Genomic DNA, 22918 nt, shown 5'->3' on the forward strand with positions numbered 1-22918 from the left:
TTCCGGGTCTAACAGCCTGCAAACTACCTAACGCCTAGTTTATCACTGGTTAAGCTTAGGCGACTCTTTCGCAGTTGGTTATGGTTAGAGTTTGGAATCAGGGTGTCATTGTCACAGCACGAGCGTACTTCACTCAATTCCTGTTGAACTGCTGTGTGCAATTAAAACCCCTTGAAAACGCTCCATTCTCCTCTCCTGTGTGTTCAGCGATTGGGCTGTGTTCTAGACCAACTTCTCACACAGGGCAGGCGTTCTATCGCCATGCTCTAACGAGTCTAAGACAAACTCTAACCTTAACCAACTTCGAAAGAGCGCCTAAGCTTAACCGTCCAAAAACTTGCAGTCCCACGATTGGCGCACATGTCACATGACCCCCTCCAATGTACAGTAATTTACCTAGTATGGTTTTGTCAATATTCCAATGTACAGTTTTGCTTGTTTGTACAGTGTTCCCCCCCAACCCCCTCCAACGTACAGTAAATTACCTAGTATGGTTGTCAATATTCCAATGTACAGTTTTGCTTGTACAGTTGTACAGTTGTACTACCCACATTCAAAACCGCTCTTAAAGAGCACCTACGGGAGGCTGCAATTCGAAACTGGCCACCGTAAATGCCCAAAACCCCCACCACCTCCTAATAGACAGTCTCCTCCCCACCGCATGTATATATTCCCTCCCCGCCGTATGTATATTTCTCTCCCACCCACCCACCCCCTCCTAATGTACAGTCCCCTCCCCATCATATATACTCTGTCAGGATCTAGGGGTAACAGTACTGTATATTTGAATACCGTTTATGTCACAAATGTATCAGTACTAAATACCTATATGTCCCTATGCCATAAATGTCATGTATGTTGTGTATGTCATAAATGTCTATATGAATTGAAAATGGGGGACCCTGATGGAAACAAGACAAACGTCTTTCTCAGGTCTGCATCCCCTTAACAATTGTGTGTATTGAGCCGTACTGTATTGTACCCATTCTGCAATCTGTTAAATAAAGTTTTCATTCATTCATTGAGAGAGAGAGAGAGAGAGAGAGAGAGAGAGAGAGAGAGAGAGAGAGAGAGAGAGAGAGAGAGAGAGAGAGAGAGAGAGAGAGAGAGAGATTGATTTCAGTATGCCAGGTGACTTTTATTTTACAACTACTTTTATTCTGAAATATCAATCAGCCTGTAAACCAGTACCCAGCGGCGTCATTGGCTGTTCTGTAAACCAATGAAAACCGTCCTTATACGTGTTTCCGGGTAGCCCACGTGTGTGTGTTTGTGACTAAAGGCATTAAGGCAACATCATGGTGAGTTAAAGATGGTCTTTTTCACACCACGTTTTCATATCATGTAGACTATGTAGATGTAAGCGAACGTTAAAATAAAACATTGTTGGCAATCTTGGAATAAAATGAGCTAGCAAGCTAGAATACTAACGTGGCTCGTGTTAGCGCTGCTTGCTAACTTTAATTGAGCTGTAACGTTACATATCAGTCTTAACATTAGCCCAAAATCAAACCTGTTTTAGGAAGCTAACGTTTAGTTAATCTAAGTATTGCACCTAACATTATAACGTACTGGTTGAACTCTTGTCACAGTCAATTACATTGTTGTTCCTTAGTTAACTTAGTTAATCTGTATGTCGTGTATGTCATATGATGAATTGAAAATGGGGGACCCTGATGTAAACAAGACGAAAGTCTTTCTCTGGTCTGCATCCCCTTAACAATTGTGTATTGAGCTGTACTGTACTGTACCCATTCTGCAATCTGTTAATACAATGTTCAATCAATCAAAACTAAAATGTTACTTGGTTGTAATGCATTGTTTAAATAATTTTTTAACTAAGTTAAGTAATATAAATAACATTTGACCTCCATCTTTTATGGCTATGCTATTTTTTCCATCTATCATTGGGCTGATGACGTCACATGAGGACTAATTAATATTCATCAACTCTCAATATTATTGCAAATTTAATTGTGCAAGACGGTAGCTACAGTTTAAGGTAGAGATAGGCAATATACAGTATCATTTATGTGTGTTATTATAACGTTGGATTTGTCTTAGGGGTACACACTTTTCTGTCTAATTCAATGTCAAAAGATCATTCTTGAGTCAGATTTCTCACTGACTGATTGCTGAAATGTTTGAGAATGCCAAATGAAGTTTCAGCTTGACATTATATCACACTTCCATGACCATGCTGGGTTCACTATGAACATCAATTCAAATACGTGTCGTGATCAAACATGATCATGATATCTAGGCTATATTGTTATATAATTATTATACAAATGTAATTTATTTTGAAGATAGTGATATTCATTATATTTATATGTATTACCCTTGCCAAGTCATATTTTTTAGATATGGGCATTGCTTTTCTTCAAGACTTATAATTACAAGAATTATAAAATAAATATATATATATGATAATAATAAATGAATAAATAGAACTGAAGGCTTTTGGATTTTTGTTGTTCAATCAAGAATGAATTCAGCCCATTCCTCAGCTGATTCTAATGTTATGCTACATAACATGTTGTTTACGTTCCACTTCAGTGTTCTCCCCGTCTTCCCTGACAACCGTTTCCCTTTTATGAATATAATATAGCTTCACTTGTCAACAGTAAGTAAAGTAGGCTATAGAATTGTGCTCACTGCTCACACAATGGAACTAACTCAAACCCTGCCCCCTCCTCTGTCCCTCGGACGAAGCAACAGTTGCAATTGGAGGATCGAGAAAAAGGGGGGGGCAGTGTTTGAGTTAGGTCCATATGTCCATTCACCGGTTTGGTTGGTGTAATGTTTCAGCTTCGTCGAGAGGTGAGACAGAGGAGGGAGTATCTGTACAGGAAGGCCCAGGAGGACAGAGTGAGGACAATAGAGGAGAAGAAACAGAAGTTAAAGTCTGCTCTCGACGGTAGGGTCTGGTTAATCCGCTCAATGCCTCATGAGATTAGATTGATTGATTGACAACATTGATTTTTTTTTAGTATTAACCCTTTCACTACCACACGACCAAAGGGTTAACCCTTTCACAGACAATACAGAAGGTTAACCCTTTCACTGCCACACGACAAATGGTTAACCCTTTCACAACCACTGCAGAAGGTTAACCCTTTCACTACCACACTACAGATGGTTAACCTTCTGTAGTGTGGTAGTGAACGGGTTAACCTTCTGTAGTGTGGTAGTGAACGGATTATGGCCAAACGGGCTGCATGGAAACGCCACCAATTCTGAAATAGCTCTAGTTTGAAATGCTTGTAATAAATAACAAGAATTGTGATATTTATTATAGTTAAATTTTTTTCCCCCTCTTCCTTTCTGCAGACAATCGTCTCATCCCAACTGAGGTTCGCAGAGAAGCCGTTCAGTTACAACAGCTACTGGAGTACGACGATGAGGGCGCAGAAGGCAAGGCCCTTGTCTCTTTTGAATCGGCACCAATCTTATCACTGCTATTCACTTTATCTCTTGTGATATGTCTGCCATTAACTGAGTGTTCTCGGTCTAGGCGTCAGCTCCCATATGGATGATGAGTACAAATGGGCAGGAGTGGAGGACCCTAAGATAATGGTCACTACGTCAAGAGACCCCAGCTCCCGGCTGAGAATGTTCGCCAAGGTCAACCGTTTTCTTATTCTGGCTACATGCTATGTTGGTGATACAAGAGAGTTTTGTTCATCCATGATAAAAAAATTCTGAATTGAGACATTTAATTGTTTTAATTTAAAGTGTAACTAATTGTCGGAAATAGTTTTTTTAAGCCATAAATATTGGATCAGATTTTCTTCCCTATAAAAACAGCATTTAACCTCTTAACTGGCGCCCCCAAAAAAGGCTATTTTTTTTACTTGAGGACTGCATACTTCTTTTGCAAACCAAAATACTATACTTTATATTTATAGCACATGCACACCTGGTCTCTTTTGAAAGATAACATTCTGAAGTTTCTATACAATAAAGTCCGGTGAAAAGAAGTTAGATACAATAAAGCAAATTCACGTTTAGTGCTAATGAAATAGAGTAACATAGGTCTGAACTTACGTTTTTCCGTAGTAGTTGCAATATCCAAAAGTGTATGTCTAAATTTCATAAAAATCCGTTGAGAAATTAGTGATTTAGACCGATTTTGGTCTAATGTGAGAAAGAAAAAAAGGTCTGCAGGTTTCCATTTTCTCATAGACTCTAATGCATTTGGCAAATTTTTTACTTCCTGTTTTCGCTCGTGACCTTTCACCTAGATCCCTGATTCGCTCATCCCCACGTGGGATATCATTGGAAAGCCACACTCATTGGTTACAACCCTGTCCAATAATCTTCGAGATCGCCAAATGATTGATGGAGCTAGAGTGTCGGGAGTGGTATTAGAAAAAATAAAACGTCTGCTAAAGACTTTGGCGCACGCCTCACATATCGGCATGTAACTCGAGAACCGCTGAACGGATTTTGTCGCCTGAAATGGCAATCGACAGGCAACAAATAGGGTATATATATTTCGATTTCTATATATATATTGTATAAAAATAAATATGCACACCCGCTAGAGGTCGGCAAAGTGGCGCGTCGCACCGGTGGGCAAATCGTCCTCAAGAGGGACGGGCCGTTGCGTGTTAAGAGGTTTTGTATCCTTTTAAATGCCCCTTTTTAAAATGAAAAATAGTGCTTGGAAAAATACTTGAAAGTCCTTGAATTTCATTTTGCAATGTCTGTGGGAACCCTGTCCTATAGATAGTTGCTGATAATGTGTAACGTCTTCCACAGGAGATGAAGTTGATGTTTCCTGGAGCTCAGCGCATGAACAGGGGAAACGCTGAGATTAACGTCCTGGTTCAAGCCTGCAAAGCTAACAATGTCACAGACCTCATTATCTTCCATGAAACCAGAGGACAGCCAGGTAGACCTGTTTATTTGAATGGTTATCTATTTTTATTTTTGTATTGTTTCTATGTGTGATTCACCAGGGTATAATTGTCTTTGAGATGTACTCTGGCCGCCTTAAAAGAGGGCAACACCCTAGCAGAGTCTAATGGAGGTGAACGTGTATTTCCCTTTTCTCAATTTCAGGAGTCACTGCAATGACATTATCAATCCTAGGGCAATATTTTTGAAAACGGTATGGGGATATCTCTGTTGGCATTCCCCTTAATTCAATATATTTATATATTTCTAGGCATTCCAGTGTCTCACTAGAACACTGAAGGACACATTTTTCTGATCAGATCTTCATGATCACAGTTAAATGAACAGACCAATGTTCCCCGCATACTATTTTCCCTTATATTGGTCTTCACATTGATCACAGGGACGTACAACAGACTGCACTGGCAACTTAAGTGCTGTTTGAAATAAAATCTTGCGAGAATATCAGAATATTCAGCACTGCAAGCACCACTCCCAAAGTTCCTGCACTTTGAGTAAGTTCTACCCCCAGAGCAGGGGCTTTTTGGGGGGTAAAATAATGTCCTCAGAACTTCTGTTAGACCCTGGTTCCTGCAAAGTTCTTAAAAATGTCCCTACTTCCTGGAGACATTTCTGCAGTCAAAAAGGGGCTATAAATGCTCGGCCAAGGCTCTATAAAGGACAGCCCATTTAATTTGTAGACACATCAAATCACATTACCAGGGCTGGGTAGTGTAGAGGTCTAAGCACTCCTACCACCGCTAGGGATGGGAATTGATAGGATTTTATCGATACGATTCCATTATCGATTCTGCTTATCGATTCGATTCTTTATCGATTCCCTTATCGATACCTGATCAATTTATAATTTAAATAAATAAATTGAAAATGCAACAGAACTACATTTAGTCATTTAGCTGACGCTTTTATCCAAAGCGACTTACAAGTTCTGTACGACAAGCCATCAGGAATGGCACAACTCTTATCAGCTGAGCAACAATGTTCATCAAAGTGTTGAGTGCTAAAGTGTAGGTTAGTTTATTAGGACAAGTGCATGACAGTACGGTTAGTTAGGGTTAGATATATTTTTTTTTATTCAGATAATGGTTGAAGAAGTGCGTCTTTAGTCGACGGCGAAAGATTGGATGGGTTTCGGCTGTCCTAACTGGGGTGGGTAGTTCATTCCACCATTGTGGGGCAAGGACTGAGAATAGGCGACTTCTCTTTGATGACCCTCCCGGAGCTCGGATAGGAGTAGGTCTGAGGCGGCCAGAAGATGCAGAGCGTAGGGGTCTAAGCTGGTTAGAATAACATGCAACTTGACATTTCTGATTGTCATTTATTGTTGAGCCCCCATGTCAGAAAAATACAAAAACTGTAAAAAATAAAACATTAACTATAGCCTACACTTAAATAAAATAATGTATTTGAGATTCTCTTAAAATTTATTTATTTTTTTATTCTTAAACTAATTTAATCTATTGAATAACAGGTTGTTATTCCTCTGACTTCTGTCTCTCACTCACACACTCTCTCTCTCACACACACACACACACACACACACACACACACACACACACACACACACACAGAGAGAGAGAGAGAGCTCCCCGGGCCCCTGTCCTATAAGGTATTGGCTTGTGTTGCTACACGGACACATTTGTATGTTGCACCACTGTACTTCCTGGCTTACAGTCTTGTAAACAAACATTCCGTCTCTCATTATATGTGAACTAAAGAGTACAAGGTTTACACAACAGCCCCCACCTGCTGTTTTATTGTATTTGTACCTGTACTATCCGCTGTCAGCTGTTTATCTCTCTTTGTGAGCTTGATTAAATAGCGTTAGCTCACGTTAGCTCCGCGGCTAATTTTAGCTCAGCCTGATCTAAATCAATGACTAGGTTCTAAAGCATTCAAGTAGTTTTCACTGCACATAGAAGTAGCCAAACAGCAGGAGCATTTCGGGAGCATATTACCAAAACCCAGGCAATTTCGAGCCATTAAGGAATCAAATAGAGTCTGCCATGGCTACATGCTAACGGCTAACATTATTGCGCAACTGTAGGCAGCGATAAGGGAATCGAAAGTCACGGGAGCCACACGGTTCCAGGCATCGGCCAATTAGGAACCGGTTCCTAATTGATTTCGATTCCCATCCCTAACCACCGCAGAAACCCAGGGTTCGATTCTTGCTGTCAGCGGGTACCTTGGTCAGTCATCCCTACCAACACAATTGGTGATGTTTGCGGGTGGGAAGCCGGTGGGGTATTAGTCCTGGTCGGTCGGGGAACCCGTTCCGCGGGGAGGGTATCTGGGGGAGATGGCATGAACCTCTGCACACTTTCCCAGTGCAGTCCTCGCTGTCGGGTGAAAAGAAGCGGCTGGCGTATGTGAGGAGGCATTTGTTAGTAGTAGGGGTGTAACGGTACACAAAAACCACGGTACGGTACGTACCTCTGTTTTGAAGTCAAGGTTCGGTACAGTTTTCGGTACAGTGGGGGAAAGTTTGGCTTTCCATGTTCCACTCAGGGGTGATGTAGTGTGCAGTAACTAATTGTACTTGTAGGGCTGTCAACGAATATTCTATATTGAAATTAATAATCGACTTGTAAAAGAAAAAAAATTATAATAATAATTATATTAGATTGTGAAAAAAACACACGGCCGTCAGTGGTTAACATACCGTTGTATTCGTTCTGTACACTACACAGCCGTTCGGTACGGTACACACCGGATACGTGCACCTTTACACCCCTAGTTAGTAGTCTACACCAGGGCTATTCAACTAAATTGTTCAGGGGGCCACATTGTCAGAAACCCAAGGGGCCAGGGGCCGGACTGCCACGGCGCCTCCCCGTGCTATGAATATATGTACACTTGACACAACACGCAACCACATTTTCACAACTTTTATTTAACTACATTGCAAAAGTAGTATACTTTTCAAAAAAAGTGCTTCATTTATGTGCCACATCTGCAACATCTCCTGCAAAAAGTGCTTGTTGCTTATGACTGTGCAACAACTGCAACATCTCCTCTTAAACAATTAAATAAAAAACAAACAAGTGCATGATGTGCATCTGAACATTCTAACATCAACACTTGAACAAAAAACACATTTATAGTGCAGCTGAGCTTATGAAAAAGTGCTTCATGTCTGTGCAACAACAGCAAATCACAGCATCTTATTAGCACTTATTGTCCACTCTTAACTCTCAAACATCAGGGGGGGGGCAGACAGGCCTAGCCTACTTACACACATCTAATGAGAGAGATTGCACTTCTTTGACTGGGCAATGGCAGAGAAAGAGGGGTCATAGGAAGTGAGGGCTACCCGCAAATGCTCATTTGTCAATGAGGCACGGTTGCTTGTTTTAATGGCATTCATGTGAGAGAAACTGGATTCACAGGTGTATGTTGAGCCAAACATTGTTAGCACAGATATTGCCAGCGTTTTTATTTTGGGGAATGTGTTGACATGAATACACTTTATCCAAAATGTTGTGGTGGATTCATTCTCAAGTGCCTGCTTCAGAGCAGATGATGCTTGCATGTCAATTATTTCAAGTTGCAGGAGACCTTCATCAATGTGAAGTGATGCAAGGAACTCTTGTCCTTTTGTGGAAATAGCAGCTAAATGCTCACAAAATGCATCAATTCTCTGGGCATGTCAAATTCATCAAATCGACTTGCAAAGTTTTCCCTCAATTTATCAATGAAATCTGTCATTAATTGAGTGACTTTTGGGGCGGCTACGTGGCGTAGTGGGCAATGCGCTCGCCACGAATACTGGAGACACTGGGCTCGCCTGTTCGAGCCCAGCGCTCTACATTGCTTTCAGTTTAGCTGGTCGTCCGTACTAATACACATTGGCCGTATTAGGGAGTGGGAAACTGATGGGTGGGGATCGGGCGTTGTGGACAGCGACTCCTACAGGTCGGTTGGTGCGCCTGCGCAGTAGAATCAGGAAGTGTCGGGGGCAGCGTGAGCCTCCCACGCGTTACTCCTCGCCACTGAGAGATCGAGCTGCGCAGGTGAAAAGATGCGACTGCTGTTACCTCAAGTATCGGAGGGGACTCGTGCTATGTATGACTTAGTCCACATTGCAGCCGGCTTGTGGGAGGCAAGAAACAGCGTTCGTGACAGGGGAGGGTTGAATTGGATGATACGAAATTGGGATGGGAGAAAAATAGAAAATGGGAGAAAAAGTGGATACAAAAAATGTAGTGACTTTTGGCTCAATTGTGCGTGTGAACGTTGACATGAAAAGTAAAACAAAAAAAAAATTCTTCTAATTATCATGTAATTTTTTGCGGGCCGGTCAGAATGGGCCGCCAGTTGAATAGCCCTGGTCTACACCCTCCCCAGTCCCCACACCATCAATACGGCAGTGCGACAACCAGGGGGAATAGAAAAGCTAAAAACATAAATAATGCCATTTCATGTTGACTTTAATCATTTGGTAGTGAAAGGGTTAAACGGTGCATTTTGTCTGGCGGTGTTTAAACTTGTTTACCTGTGCTTGCAGACGCGATGGTGGTTTGCCACTTACCTTTCGGACCCACAGCCTACTTCACCCTTTACAGTGTGGTGATGAGACACGATGTTCCGGATATAGGCACCATGTCTGAAGCCTATCCTCACCTCATCTTCCACAACTTCTCCTCACGGCTCGGCCAGAGGGTAAGAGAGACCGGGTTCTTCTTCTTCACTCTTCACAGGACATGCATGTACTGTACATTACCTTCCAACAGTTTACCTGTGATTATTAATAGAATTTTATTTTATTAAATAGAACATTATTCATTTTTTATTCTGCCTCAACTCCAGGTATCCAACATCCTTAAATACCTGTTTCCGGTCCCTAAAGAAGACAGCAAGCGTGTCATGACCTTTGCTAACCAAGAGGATTTCATCTCATTCAGGTCAATACACTGGCAAGCTTAACACATTGACAGCCATCAGCAGGGGGCGCTGATACCCCATTCATCGCCAGGTCTTTATTGAATGGATATAGTTTTAGACTGTGACATTTGAGTGCTTAAAATCTATGGGTCTAATAACGCTGTCGGGTCTCAGTGAGTTGCTTCTAGTCAACATGCCAGAGACGGATTGTTTTTTCATCCGTACATTTCCGTTTTATACCGTTTTGAATAGAGTATGGTTTGGGTGTTTTTCAGTAATTCCAGGAAAAAGGCGAGAAAAGGGCATTTTACTGTAATCCAGTCATCACGTTTAAATTTTTCGGCTGATTATCTAACCATCCTGAAATCACTGCTAGATTATCAGTATTATGTCTCCTCGTCCATACATGAAAATACCTTTGTAGCGGGGCGCTCGCCCCCCCCCTACCCAACGGTAAACAGCCATACACGGTCCACACAGATAGCTGTGATCGGGGTATAAATAACGATCAAATTTATATATAATCTTCTTACCTTGTATCTGATGTTATGTAATGCAAAAGAGATCATCCAAATAATGCTCGTGGAGGTCTGTACCACACTACCGACCGTTTCACAATGACGGGCGGGCGGAGTTACTGTTCAATGCCATCCTTATATAGAACTGGCTCGCTTGAGTATTTAAACCCCGCCCGCCCGGCTCAGATCGCCTCCTAAAACACAACAGCCCATTTTCAATGAGATGCAATAGCTCCGCCTGGCAGTAGAGGGCGGTGTTGACTGTCTGCCAGCTCAGACAGGCTCTGAAGGGGATACCAGAGGCTGCAGCTATGAATTATGAATAGATATAGCGAATAAACGAAATAACGATCGCAAAAACGAGTTAACGCTCAACGCATGGCGGCCAATAAAGAGTTACTTCGTTTATGGCGATGAATGTGTTAAAGGGGAACTCTTTCAGAATTCAAAAACTAAACGTGTGATGTCATCAAGTATAAAGTCTGGGGCGGCTAGGTGGTGCAGTGGGCAAGGCGCTCACCACCAATGCAGGAGACGCTGGGTTCGAGCCCAGCTCTCCGCATTGCTATCAGCTTGGCTGGTCGTTCATACTAATACAATTGGCAGTATTAGGGGGTGGGAAGCTGATGTGTGGGGATCGGACGTTGTGGACAGCGACTCCTACAGGTCGGTTGGTGCGGCTGCGCAGCAGAATCGGGAAGTGACGGGGGCGGCGTGCCCCTCCCACGCAGACCCCCCGACGCTGAGAGATCGCGCTGTGCAGGTGAAAAGATGCGACGGCTGCTTCCTCGAGTACCGGAGGGGACACGTGATGTAAGGCTTCGTCCACATTGCAGCCGGCTTGTGGGAGGCATGGCCTAACAGTGTTCGAGACAGGGGAGGGTAGAATTGGACGATATGAAATTGGGATGGGAGAAAAATTTTAAATGGGAGAAAAAGTAGACAAAAAAAAAGTATAAAGTCTGAAGCTGCTCCATAGACAATGCATTGGGACATATTTTATACACCGAGCACCCAGGGAATGTTCTTTCACTACCACACTACCAATGAGTTAACCCTTTCACAACCACACTACAGAAGGTTAACCCTTTCACTACCACACTACAGACGGTTAACCCTTTCACTACCACCACACTACAGAAGGTTAACCTTTAGTGTGGTAGACTAGTGAAAGGGTTAATAGGTACATTTTCAGTTTCAGAACTGAGAACACAATGGAATAAAGCTCATTTGGATCAGACATTCTGTGGGTCCACATTAGTGATAGACCGGTTAATCTGGCTGATATTTGACATTTTGAGATAATCTGCGTTGGCTAATTCCTGAGCTCAAGAGGCCGATCAACAAATACTGTCTGCAGACACATAGTGTGTGTGTGTGTGTGTCTGTCTTGTGTGTGTGTGTGTGTGTGTGTTTAAGTTTATTTGTGTGCGTCTGTCTGTGTGTTTACGTTTATTTGGATCCCCATTAGCTGTTACAAATGGCAACAGCTACTCTTCCTGGGGTCCACACAAAACAATAAATACAAACAAACAACATAATAAAATAATAAAAACAACAATAACAAACATACAAACCAATATACATAACATAATCAAACATAATTCACCCGCACACACCCATCCAACCCAACCCATTACATTAGCATTATACCAAAATATTACAAAATGACTAGTAAAATAATAAAATGTTATATATCAAGCATTGTGCCTGTACCCAAAAGTAACCTTTTTACTTATTTTTTAAGCTTTCTTTGCTTGTGTGTGTCTCTGCTTCAATACACCAAGCTAACTGGGCACAGTGTTTAACTCAAATCAGCGCCGGGGATAAGCCTCATCCTGTAGTAGCTACCGCCACCGCTGTAAACGATGGGAGTCGCTCACCTTGTTTTCAGGGCTATAACTATTTAAATATTATAGCTATGGATGCAGTACTATGGCCCATTTGATATCGAGTATCTATCGTTCAAGATGTGAAAAAGGAATCTTTTTCCATCCATACATTCCCGTTTTATACCGTGGTGAATATAAGTATGGTTTTAGAGCGGTTTAGGGTAATTCCTCTGAGGCTAGTAATAGGCCGCAACGCATATTATACTTAATCCATTGGCATTTCGTCCCTATACATGCTACAATACACGCGGCCCAGGCTACTCGAAAACTCCGCCCGGATGAATTTCAATGATACACAGCCACATACAGAGTCACAAAGGGGGTGCAACATCGACCGCATACCACCAGGCGGAGGTATTGTACTTTTGCGATCTCAGAGTCATTCCATATGGTTACACAGCCTTCCTGGATGATTTATGAATGGAAATAGCGAATAAAAGAAATAACGATCAAATAACGAGTATACTCGTTGTTGGCATTATTTGATTGGCGGCCAATAACGAGTATACTCGTTGTTGGCGGGAATGTGTTAATGCGAGATAGTAGTGGCTTTGTGGGACAGAATCTGCTCTGTCACATTGTTGTCACCTCTAACGTTAGTCACTCTGTGGATGATATGAGCAGGCTGTGCTAATGAACAGTTTAAAATAAGTGCACTGCAGAGACAGTGGAGATCTGCTTAAGCAAACAGAGACGATGCAGACGGACAATAACAGTAGTGTTAAAATGAATGTTAAAGGAACATGCCAAATTTGTGGGAAATTAGCTTACCGTCTTCTCCAGAGAGAGACAAGAAGATGGATACCAGTTTCCTCTCTGTGCGTTCAGTAGAAAGCTATCTGGCCGCATGTTAGCCTAGCTTAGCACAATGAAAACGTGCAGCCGGATAGCTTTCTACTGAACGCACAGAGAGGAAACTGGTATCCATCTTCTTGTCTCTCTCTGGAGAAGACGATAAGCTAATTTCCCAATTCTGTCATTTGTTATTATTTAATTGTTGTATTAAAATAAAATAAAAACATATCAGCATTATATATCGCCCATCAGCCGCCCTGCTCTCTAAATATCAGCATCCGCCCCTTGAAAATCCCATATCGGTCGACCACTAGTCTATGTAATCACTCTTCCATTCATTGTCATTGACTTTATACTTGGATGACATCACAAGTTTTGATTTTTGATTTGAAATCTTTATTTCGAACATGCAATGAATACAAACAAACAATAACAAAAGCAAAACACAACTCAATCTACATGTTCGAAAAGGAGTAGGAAGAAGTATACACTTATTTAATCCTACCCCTTTTCCACTACTCAAATGAGTGTACTATTTTAAAACATAAAAAAGAAAATATATATATATATATATATGCAAAAACTAAAAACAAAAAACTATATATGTAAAACATGAAAGAAATAAAATAAAAATGTAAACACTCGTGAATATCAAGTCCCTTCCTCATCCCTGTACCTCGTGAACATCATTTCCTTATACATCAGTTTGAATTGTCTCATGTTTGGACACGTTTGATTCTTTCTTTTCTGGCTTTGGTAGCTCATGTTCACAAAATATTGATTCAACCTTCTTCGGCCATGGAAATAACCAGTGTTGGGCAAGTTACTTTTAAAAAGTAACTAGTTACAGTTACTAGTTACTTCTTCCAAAAAGTAACTAAATTACTTACTCAGTTACAAATTATAGAAGTAACTAGTTACTTCAGAAAGTAACTATTGCGTTACTTTCAAGATATATATTTTTTTACATAAACAACATACACAAATCTAAACTATTTTAATGTTGCTGTGGGACAAAGTGAGACTAGCCTCCAATCAAATGCCATGTATGTAGATATTATAATTACTATGTTTATATATTAGTGGATCATACAAATACAATAGATGTTTTGGAACTTTTGATATGTATTGCCCCTCAACAGGCCACAACTGGGCAACATTAAATTATGCAGTGGAAATGAAGCAGTGCGATAAATACATATTCATAGCATCACATTAGTATTTAGATAAGCCACAGAAGAAATCACGTTATAAAAATAAGCAGTTTCTAAGAAAAAACGATTTGTTGTGTGCATTTCTGAAGCATTTAGCATTATGGGCGCGGCCATTTTGTTGCTGACGTCATGGAGCTTGTTTGGTGTATACACTGCTGGTTAGTTGCCTATAGTGAATGGGTCAGTCGGTAAATAAAATGTTGCCTACAAAACAACGGGACCGCGGTGGTTCTGTTTGTATTGCTCCTGGCTGTTCAAACTAATTTTACCATGTGAGAGAGAGGAAAGTTGGTTAATTTCCACAAACTACCAGTGAAAAAAACAGTGTTGTTGGCATGTTGGCTCAGGCTGGCTGCACTCAGGCGGCGTGATCAGCCTGTTGGACAGGGAATGAAGATCCCCAGAGAACACTTCATTGCCTCGGATTATGTTGTTGGGGGTGGAAGGTTTGTCCAGAAGACCACTAATCAGCTGAAGCCTGATGCGGTTCCCTCGGTCTTCGACAGACAGACCGGCGTTAGCTCTCGGGAGCGATCGCTAGCTAGTTGGCACCAGCCGGGGACCGGCGTTAGCTCTCGGGAGCGATCGCTAGCTAGTTAGCACCAGCCGGGGACCGGCGTTAGCTCTCGGGAGCGATCGCTAGCTAGTTAGCACCAGCCGGGGACCGGCGTTAGCAACCGGGAGCGATCGCTAGCTAGTTAGCACCAGCCGGGGACCGGCGTTAGCAACCGGGAGCGTCGCGGAGCATTCAGCCTGCTGGCTACCTAGATCCACTTCAACCAGCGTCGCGGAGCATTCAGCCTGCTGGCTACACAGCTTGTCGGTGTGCTAATAGCCTCTGCAAGCTAACGGTAGCTGGCTACACAGCTTGTCGGTGTGCTGGAGCCTCTGCAAGCTAACGGTAGCTGGCTCCAGGCTATTAGCACATCGACAAGCTGCTGGAGCTCCCGACGCTCGGCTGGTTGAAGTGGATCTAGGTAGCCAGAAGGCTGAATGCTCCGCGACGCTCCCGGTTGCTAACGCCGGTCCCCGGCTGGTGCCAACTAGCTAGCGATCGCTCCCGAGAGCTAACGCCGGTCTGTCTGTCGAAGACCGAGGGAACCGCATCAGGCTTCAGCTGATTAGTGGTCTTCTGGACAAACCTTCCACCCCCAACAACATAATCCGAGGCAATGAAGTGTTCGCTGCAGATCCTCCTTCCCTGTCCAACAGGCTGATCACGCCGCCTGAGTGCAGCCAGCCTGAGCCAACATGCCAACAACACTGTTTTTTTCACTGGTAGTTTGTGGAAATTAACCAACTTTCCTCTCTCACATGGTAAAATTAGTTTGAACAGCCAGGAGCAATACAAACAGAACCACCGCGGTCCCGTTGTTTTGTAGGCAACGTTTTATTTACCGACTGACCCATTCACTATAGGCAACTAACCAGCAGTGTATACACCAAACAAGCTCCATGACGTCAGCCATGACGTCAGCAACAAAATGGCGGCGCCCATGTTGAAAACAGGGATATTATATTTGATTTTTCAGACAAATAAGATAGATTTCACATTTGATTATAGAACCCTGTCTTACACAAGGTACACAACAAACAAACTAGGATCACATTGCTCACTGCTTCATTTCCACTTTAAGCACTATACCAAAAATAAATAACAAATATATACTGATTGATTGAACATTTTAATTAACAGATTGCAGAATGGGTACAATACAGTACGGCTCAATACACACAATTGTTAAGGGGATGCAGATCAGAGAAAGACTTTCGTCTTGTTTACATCAGGGTCCCCCATTTTCAATTCATGACATACACAACATACAGATATAAGAATCTAATCGAATCATTCTAAACCAATCTAATCATGACATTTAAGACATGCAGACATACAGATATATATCTCTGCGCACCAGACTGTGCTATTAAACCAGGAAGTGCAGCACTATGTTGAGCCCATAGATATATATCTATGGTTGAGCCTGTCAGCAGTAGAGCCACTACTGCCCTGCGCTGCAACACAAGAGTGAACCTCTGTCTCACGCTGACTGCTCGCTTATTATGTTGTTCCGTTGGATTCGTTTTAGATTATTTGTACTGTACACTACACAGACCCGCGGTCTCCGCTGACTGAATCGCTTGTGTTGTGGCTCAGACTCTCGATGCGTTAGACCCGCCCACCTCTACCTTTGATTGGCTTACCATGACATTTTACTCAGCCTCAGCCAATCGTCAGCATGTATGCTTGGCTCGCGCACTGCCCACTAAACAAGGAAGAACATATTATTGCCTCTCGGCGCAGAGATCTGTCTGATGAAAGAAACAGGTTCATTCATAGTAACGCGCCAAATTTTTTTGCAGTAACGCTAACAGCGTTATTAAGATTGGAAGAGTAATCCGTTAGATTACTCGTTACTGAAAAAACTAATGCCGTTAGTAACGCCATTACTTATAGCGCCGTTATTCCCATCACTGGAAATAACACATTCAAATGTTTAATTTGAGTGGTGTTCCCCTTTAAATGTTACAGTTTAGACTGTTTTGTTCCAGTTAGAATGTTAACGTTAGGTTATTGTCATTCTCATCACAGGCATCACACGTATAAGAATACAGACCACAGGAATGTTGCGCTGACGGAAGTGGGCCCTAGATTTGAACTGAAATGTAAGTATGGTTCAGTGTCTACCTCCTCTCTCTCCTGTAACATGTTTATGTTTTGTCTTTGTGACTGTGTTTACAAGCTCATTTTGTCTTCCTTTCCTCTAGTGTACATGATCAAACTTGGGACCCTGGAAAACGAGAGCACGGCAGATGTGGAGTGGCGTCACCACGCATTTACACACACAGCCAAGAAGAGGAAGGTCCTCAGTCTGGAGTAGGAGGATCAGATGATGTCTAGTCTGACTAGTAAAAAGAATTACTATTAAATGTTCTGTTCATCTTTGCATTCTTTGATCGTTTATCTTGATTGGCTATTGACCATATTCACACAGTGGCCATTTTGTTCTTATGTCGTGCTCAGGTTAGGAACCCAAGCATGACATAAGAGCAAAATGGCTGCAGTGAATGGGGTGAATTTCATTAAAAAAAAATTCATTTATTCGTTTATTTGGAAGGGATAACATGTATAATGCACTGTAAATACACAGGATTTAGCAAGATATGCTCATTTTCATCCTCAGTCCCCCAAACATAAAACAAATAAAATACAAAAACAGAGCAATGACATTACATCCTGGACAATACTTAATAACGTTTTTACTTTGCATATCGTAATTGGCATGGAATTGTGTTTTATAATAAAAATCTATTTCTGATCCAACTTGCTTCAAATTGCTTTTAAAAATATTTTTTCATACCAATGCATTTCTACCAAAGGATCATGAATCACTTGCTTAACCCTTTCACTGCTGCACTACCAAATGGTTAACCCTTTCACTGCGACAATACACAGAAGGTTAAGCAATGTCTTATCACCAACTGAGTGTGCTAGTTACTAGTATTTCTAGAGAACTGTTAACCTCCCTGTGCCACATTTCACAGAATACAGGTGCAGCTCAATAAATTAGAATATCGTGGAAAAGTCTATATATTTAGCTGTATTGATGCAGTCATTTGTGCAAAAGGAGCCCCAACCAAGTACTGAACATACTTTTCATGCAGAAGTTTGGGCTTTCATGAGCTGTAAGACATAATCATCCAAATTAAAACAAAGGCTTGAAATATTTCACTTTGTGTGTAATGAATCTATAATCTACATTGAGTTTCGCTTTTTGAATTGAATTACTGAAATAAAATAACTTTTCCACGATATTCAAATTTATCGAGCTGCACCTGTATATATACATCGATGTCAATGAAACAGTTCTCTTTGAACACTTTCACTATTCACTGCCGCACTACAGAAGGTTAACCCTTTACCATCACACTACCTACAGTCACCCGTGGCAGTGAAAGAGTTAATGGCAAAAAAGTGTTTATTTGCAACTCCCGCCCCTTACAAAATGTATCACTAGTGTTGTCCAATGAGAGAGCGTGGCTGTGAGAATAAGCCAATGAGCGACGTGCTTCACTGAGGTTTTCCGCTTTCCCGGAAACTCTTGACAGATCCGTCTTTAGATTGAGAGAGAATTCAAGATGGCGGCTCCAGGTAAGACTTTATCTCGGAGTCAAACTGCATTAAATAGTTTGTTAATGGGTCATTTCTCCTCTCGTGTCCTAGTAAATAGCATCATAAGATGTGCTGTAATATGCATCCAACTTCAACTAAGCTATCGTTGTAAATCAAAGACATTAGAGAAGTCGATTACAAGCCGACGCGTTGAGTTGTTACCCCCACCAGCTCCCGTTAGCATGCTAGCTAACTGTCCGACGGGCTAACTAACGTTAGCTCGATAATCCCTCTCCCCCTCCGGTCTCACGGAGAGCAGCTCGCCGGGCTGCGTGAACATCTGACGGGAATTAAAGAGCTATAAATAACTTTGAGTCGTCGACATGATATTGTCACCCCATCAAACTGTTATTAAAAGTAGTTGGCTGGTCACCTAAAGTCTTCTCATTTTGAGCACGGAGACACAAACATGGCCCCCGACGTTTCGAAATGTCAAATTGCTTAGCAGTCGGATCCCATGCTAAGCTAGTGTGCTAACGTAAGATAGCATCATAGTAGTAACGTTAGTAGTTAAATGGGGGACCCTGATGTAAACAAGACTAAAGTCTTTCTCTGGTCTGCATCCCCTTAACAATTGTGTGTATTGAGCTGTACTGTACTGTACCCATTCTGCAATCTGTTAATAAAGTTTTCAATCAATCAAGTTTGCTGGTTTGTAACGTCCACTGCTGTCGTGACGGTTCAACATAAATATGAGGCTGGCTGATCATTATTTTTTTTGTATTTGTGAGTCACTGTTGTGGGTTATTTAGCTTTTCGTCAACGTTTTTTCAGCTTGTTGTGTAACGCTGTAAACAGAGATGCGATGCAATGAGTAGTCTTCTCTCACTCAGGAGTGTGATCGTTCTCTTTCTATTTTAAATGTACAGTTAATAATAGAATCTAATACTTATCTGACTTGGTAGAATATACACGAATATTGCCTTTGAATATGAATAGGCAATACCTGGAAATATGGAACTCAAAAGTGTGTATAGTCACTATTATCGCTTGCCATTTATTGGTGGTGGTGCTGCGAATGTTGTCATACATTTAAAGATATATCAAAATGTTGGGTTATTACTGTGGGATAAGTTCTTAATCTCTTAAGTAATTTGATCTCTAATCCTTCTACATACCTACGTATACATCTGCATATAACTCTGATAGCATGTACAATTATCCACATCTGTCTGTATACCTGCATATAATCCTTTTTACATATCTGTGGATACTATATATCTGTACATATCCCTGACCTGCTCTTACTAGTTACGCTGCTGGCCAGTATGACTTATTACCAATGTGTCTTTATACCTGCATCACTGTACATATTAATACTACAACTCTGTACATACATCTGATTAGCACTATACTCTGTAGTCATTTATATGTTTTATACCCAGTTTCATCACCTGTACGTTGTATATTACTATTGCACTTTACTGTTACATTTGCACTCTGGTTGAATGCCAAACATATTGTCATTGTATTGTACTTGTGCTGTATTATTATGACTACATTTGAATCTAATCTAGAAAATACATTGAGAATGTTATGGTAATTATGCAGCAGGTACTGAAGGATGCACGGGCAACTTATTTGTTATGATGAAGAAATAGACCCATGCCTTTCTGTAGCATAGAGAAAGGCCCCCAGATGTTGCTTTAGAACTGGTATTGATGTCGACACCTTGTGATGATACTGAATGACACCCCCCATCCCCATGAGCAGAAATACTTTGACAGCATATTGAAAACCTTTGTTGTTTCCATGCGGTCACAGGTTCTAGGTGAAGGGCTTGCTCTCCTGGACCCCCAGTGCATGAAGCTCTCCTGCAGGTGACGTGTCTCAGTGCTGCCTCTCCCCAGCTCCTCCTGCCACTCGTCATGTCCTCCACCTCCTCCTCCTGCTCCTCCTCGGGGGAGACCAGTCCAGAGGATGTGCCCCGGGGTGGGGGCACCATCCGAGTCTACCTCCCCAATAAACAGAGGACAGTGGTGAGATGTTTGGATTTGCTAACTGAAGTTAGATTCTCAGTACAGAACCCGGATTGGAAGAATAAAGCCATATTATTTATTGGTGTTTTAAACGAGAAGGTGTGAATATTATATTGTGACCATTATAATAATAATAATAATAATAACTTTATTTGTATAGCACTTTTCATACAGAGGTTGCAGTTCAAAGTGCTTCACAACAGTAAAAAATACAGGCATAAGCGAGCATAAAAAGATAGACAGGTAGAATCACAGTGTTTCACATTAGGATCTAGCATCCCAATAGGCTCTCCGCTTACAGTTTTCAGTAACACAAATAGTAAAAATAGTTTAAAATGATTCAGTTTAAAAATAGTAAAAAAAATTATAAAATAGAACGGACATAAAAAATACAGGCATGAGCGAGCATAGCAAGATATGGCAAATCACAGTGTTTCACATTAGGATCTAGCATCCTAATAGGCTCTCTATTCAGTAATACTCCTGTAATTCCCAACATACTTCCCAGTACATATAGCTGTAACTTTAGTGATATTAGATCACAGGGACACGAACCCACACTGTAACTTTAGTGATACTAGATCACAGGGACTCGAACCCACACTGTAACTTTAGTGATACTAGATCACAGGGACTCGAACCCACACTGTAACTTTAGTGATACTAGATCACAGGGACTCGAACCCACACTGTAACTTTAGTGATACTAGATCACAGGGACTCGAACCCACACTGTAACTTTAGTGATACTAGATCACAGGGACTCGAACCCACACTGTAACTTTAGTGATACTAGATCACAGGGACTCGAACCCACACTGTAACTTTAGTGATATTAGATCACAGGGACTCGAACCCATACTAAATAGTGGGACCTATTGCATGAACAAATAATCACAGTGTTTCACATTTGGATCTAGCAAATAATAAAAATAGTTTAAAATGATTCAGTTTAAAAATAGTCATCAGTAAGAAGTAAAAAGTGCAATAACCGACACATGAATTTGATAGGCAGTGTATAAGAGTAGGCAGGGTAAGAATAGTGCAGGTAAATACAAGTTGTGTCAGGATATCCCTGATGTTTCCTCTTGCCACTAGGTGGTAGCAGATATCTATCAGTGAAATACCTGAGCAAAGAGATAGGTTTTAAGCTGTCTTTTAAAGATGTCTAGCGAGTTGGCTTCCCTGATGTTTTGGGGTAGTTTGTTCCATAGTTTTGGGGCATAGTTGATAAAGGCTGCATTACCGATCCTCTTTTGACTGCTTCTGGGAGCCTCTAGTAGTCCAGCAGCTGATGATCGCAGTGTTCTTGCTGGTGTGTAATTTATTAGAGTGTTGGCGATGTAGCTAGGTCCCTGTCCATTTAGAGCTTTGTATGTAAGGAGAAGGACCTTAAAGTCAATTCTAAATGTTACAGGAAGCCAGTGTAAAGCAGCTAAGACTGGACTAATGTGCTCTCTCCTTTTGGTTCTAGTTAGCAGTCAGGCTGCAGAGTTTTGGATTAGCTGAAGCCTCTCTGTGGTTTTCTTAGGGAGACCTGTGAAAAGTGCATTACAGTAGTCTAACCGGCTAGATATGAATGCATGAATTAGCTTCTCAGCATCGTTCTGATTAATAAATGGTCGTACTTGTGCTATATTTCTGAGATGGAAGAACGATGTTTTCGTCACTTTGCTAATATGAGAATTGAAGTTCAGTTCTGAATCTATGATAACCCCAAGACTAGTGACCTCAGATTTGATCCAAGGGGTTAGTCCCACCAGGTTCTTTATTAATGTTTCTTTTTTAGTTTTGGAGCCGATAATTAGAATTTCAGTTTTGTTCTTGTTTAGTTTCAGGTAGTTCTTACTCATCCATTTATTTATTGCCAGTAAGCAGTCTGTAATGGAGCTAATCGCTGTATCATTTGGTTCAGCAGATATGTACAGTTGTGTATCATCCGCATAGCTATGGAAATCTACATTATGTTCTCTGATGATATCACCCAGCGGTAACATGTAAAGGGAGAAGAGTAAAGGACCTAAGCAACTCCCTTGTGCAACTCCATAGTTGTTGTCGTATATATCAGACATGTGATCTCCTAGTTTAACATAGAATTTCCTCCCTCTGATGTATGTTTTAAACCAGCCCAGCACATGTTCTGAGAAACCGACATGGTTTTCAAGACGATCGATAATGTTTCTTTTCTAGTTTTGGAGCCGATAATTAGAATTTCAGTTTTGTTCTCGTTTAGTTTCAGGAAGTTCTTACTCATCCATTTATTTATTGCCAGTAAGCAGTCTGTAATGGAGCTAATCGCTGTATCATTTGGTTCAGCAGATATGTACAGTTGTGTATCATCCGCATAGCTATGGAAATCTACTAGGGATGTCCCGATCCGATCACGTGATCGGAATCGGCGTCGATCACGTGCTTTTCAGAGTATCGGGGATCGGGAAAAAATAATAATAAAAATCGGCAGTCAAAAAAAGAAAAATTTTATTCAACAAACATGACCATGTCCACGTCTTAAACTCATACGGAGGCCTTAGTTTTG

The 22918-nt window shown here is 41.4% G+C and overlaps 2 protein-coding genes across 3 annotated transcripts in view; both read left to right on the top strand.

Moving 5' to 3' along the window:
• The first annotated feature begins 1246 nt into the window (after positions 1-1246).
• On the top strand, positions 1247-17548 carry imp4 (IMP U3 small nucleolar ribonucleoprotein 4). The gene is made up of 9 exons (XM_084307994.1): positions 1247-1301; positions 2812-2920; positions 3334-3417; positions 3518-3627; positions 4768-4900; positions 9437-9591; positions 9739-9833; positions 16823-16896; positions 16999-17548. The coding sequence occupies exons 1-9, from the start codon at positions 1299-1301 to the stop codon at positions 17109-17111; spliced, it is 876 nt and encodes a 291-aa protein (XP_084164120.1). The 5' UTR covers positions 1247-1298; the 3' UTR covers positions 17112-17548.
• An 814-nt stretch (positions 17549-18362) lies between these two features.
• araf (A-Raf proto-oncogene, serine/threonine kinase) overlaps positions 18363-22918 on the top strand; it is a 50899-nt gene continuing 46343 nt past the window's right edge. For both annotated transcript variants that reach the window (XM_084309212.1, XM_084309213.1), the window contains exons 1-2: positions 18363-18382; positions 20168-20382. In XM_084309212.1, the coding sequence (XP_084165338.1) occupies positions 20272-20382 (111 nt within the window). In that variant the 5' untranslated portion in view covers positions 18363-18382; positions 20168-20271. The remainder of the gene's footprint in view (positions 18383-20167; positions 20383-22918) is intronic.

The sequence above is a fragment of the Notolepis coatsorum genome (genome assembly GCF_963971535.1).
Source record: "Notolepis coatsorum genome assembly, chromosome: 2".
In the NCBI taxonomy this organism is placed as follows: domain Eukaryota; kingdom Metazoa; phylum Chordata; class Actinopteri; order Aulopiformes; family Paralepididae; genus Notolepis; species Notolepis coatsorum.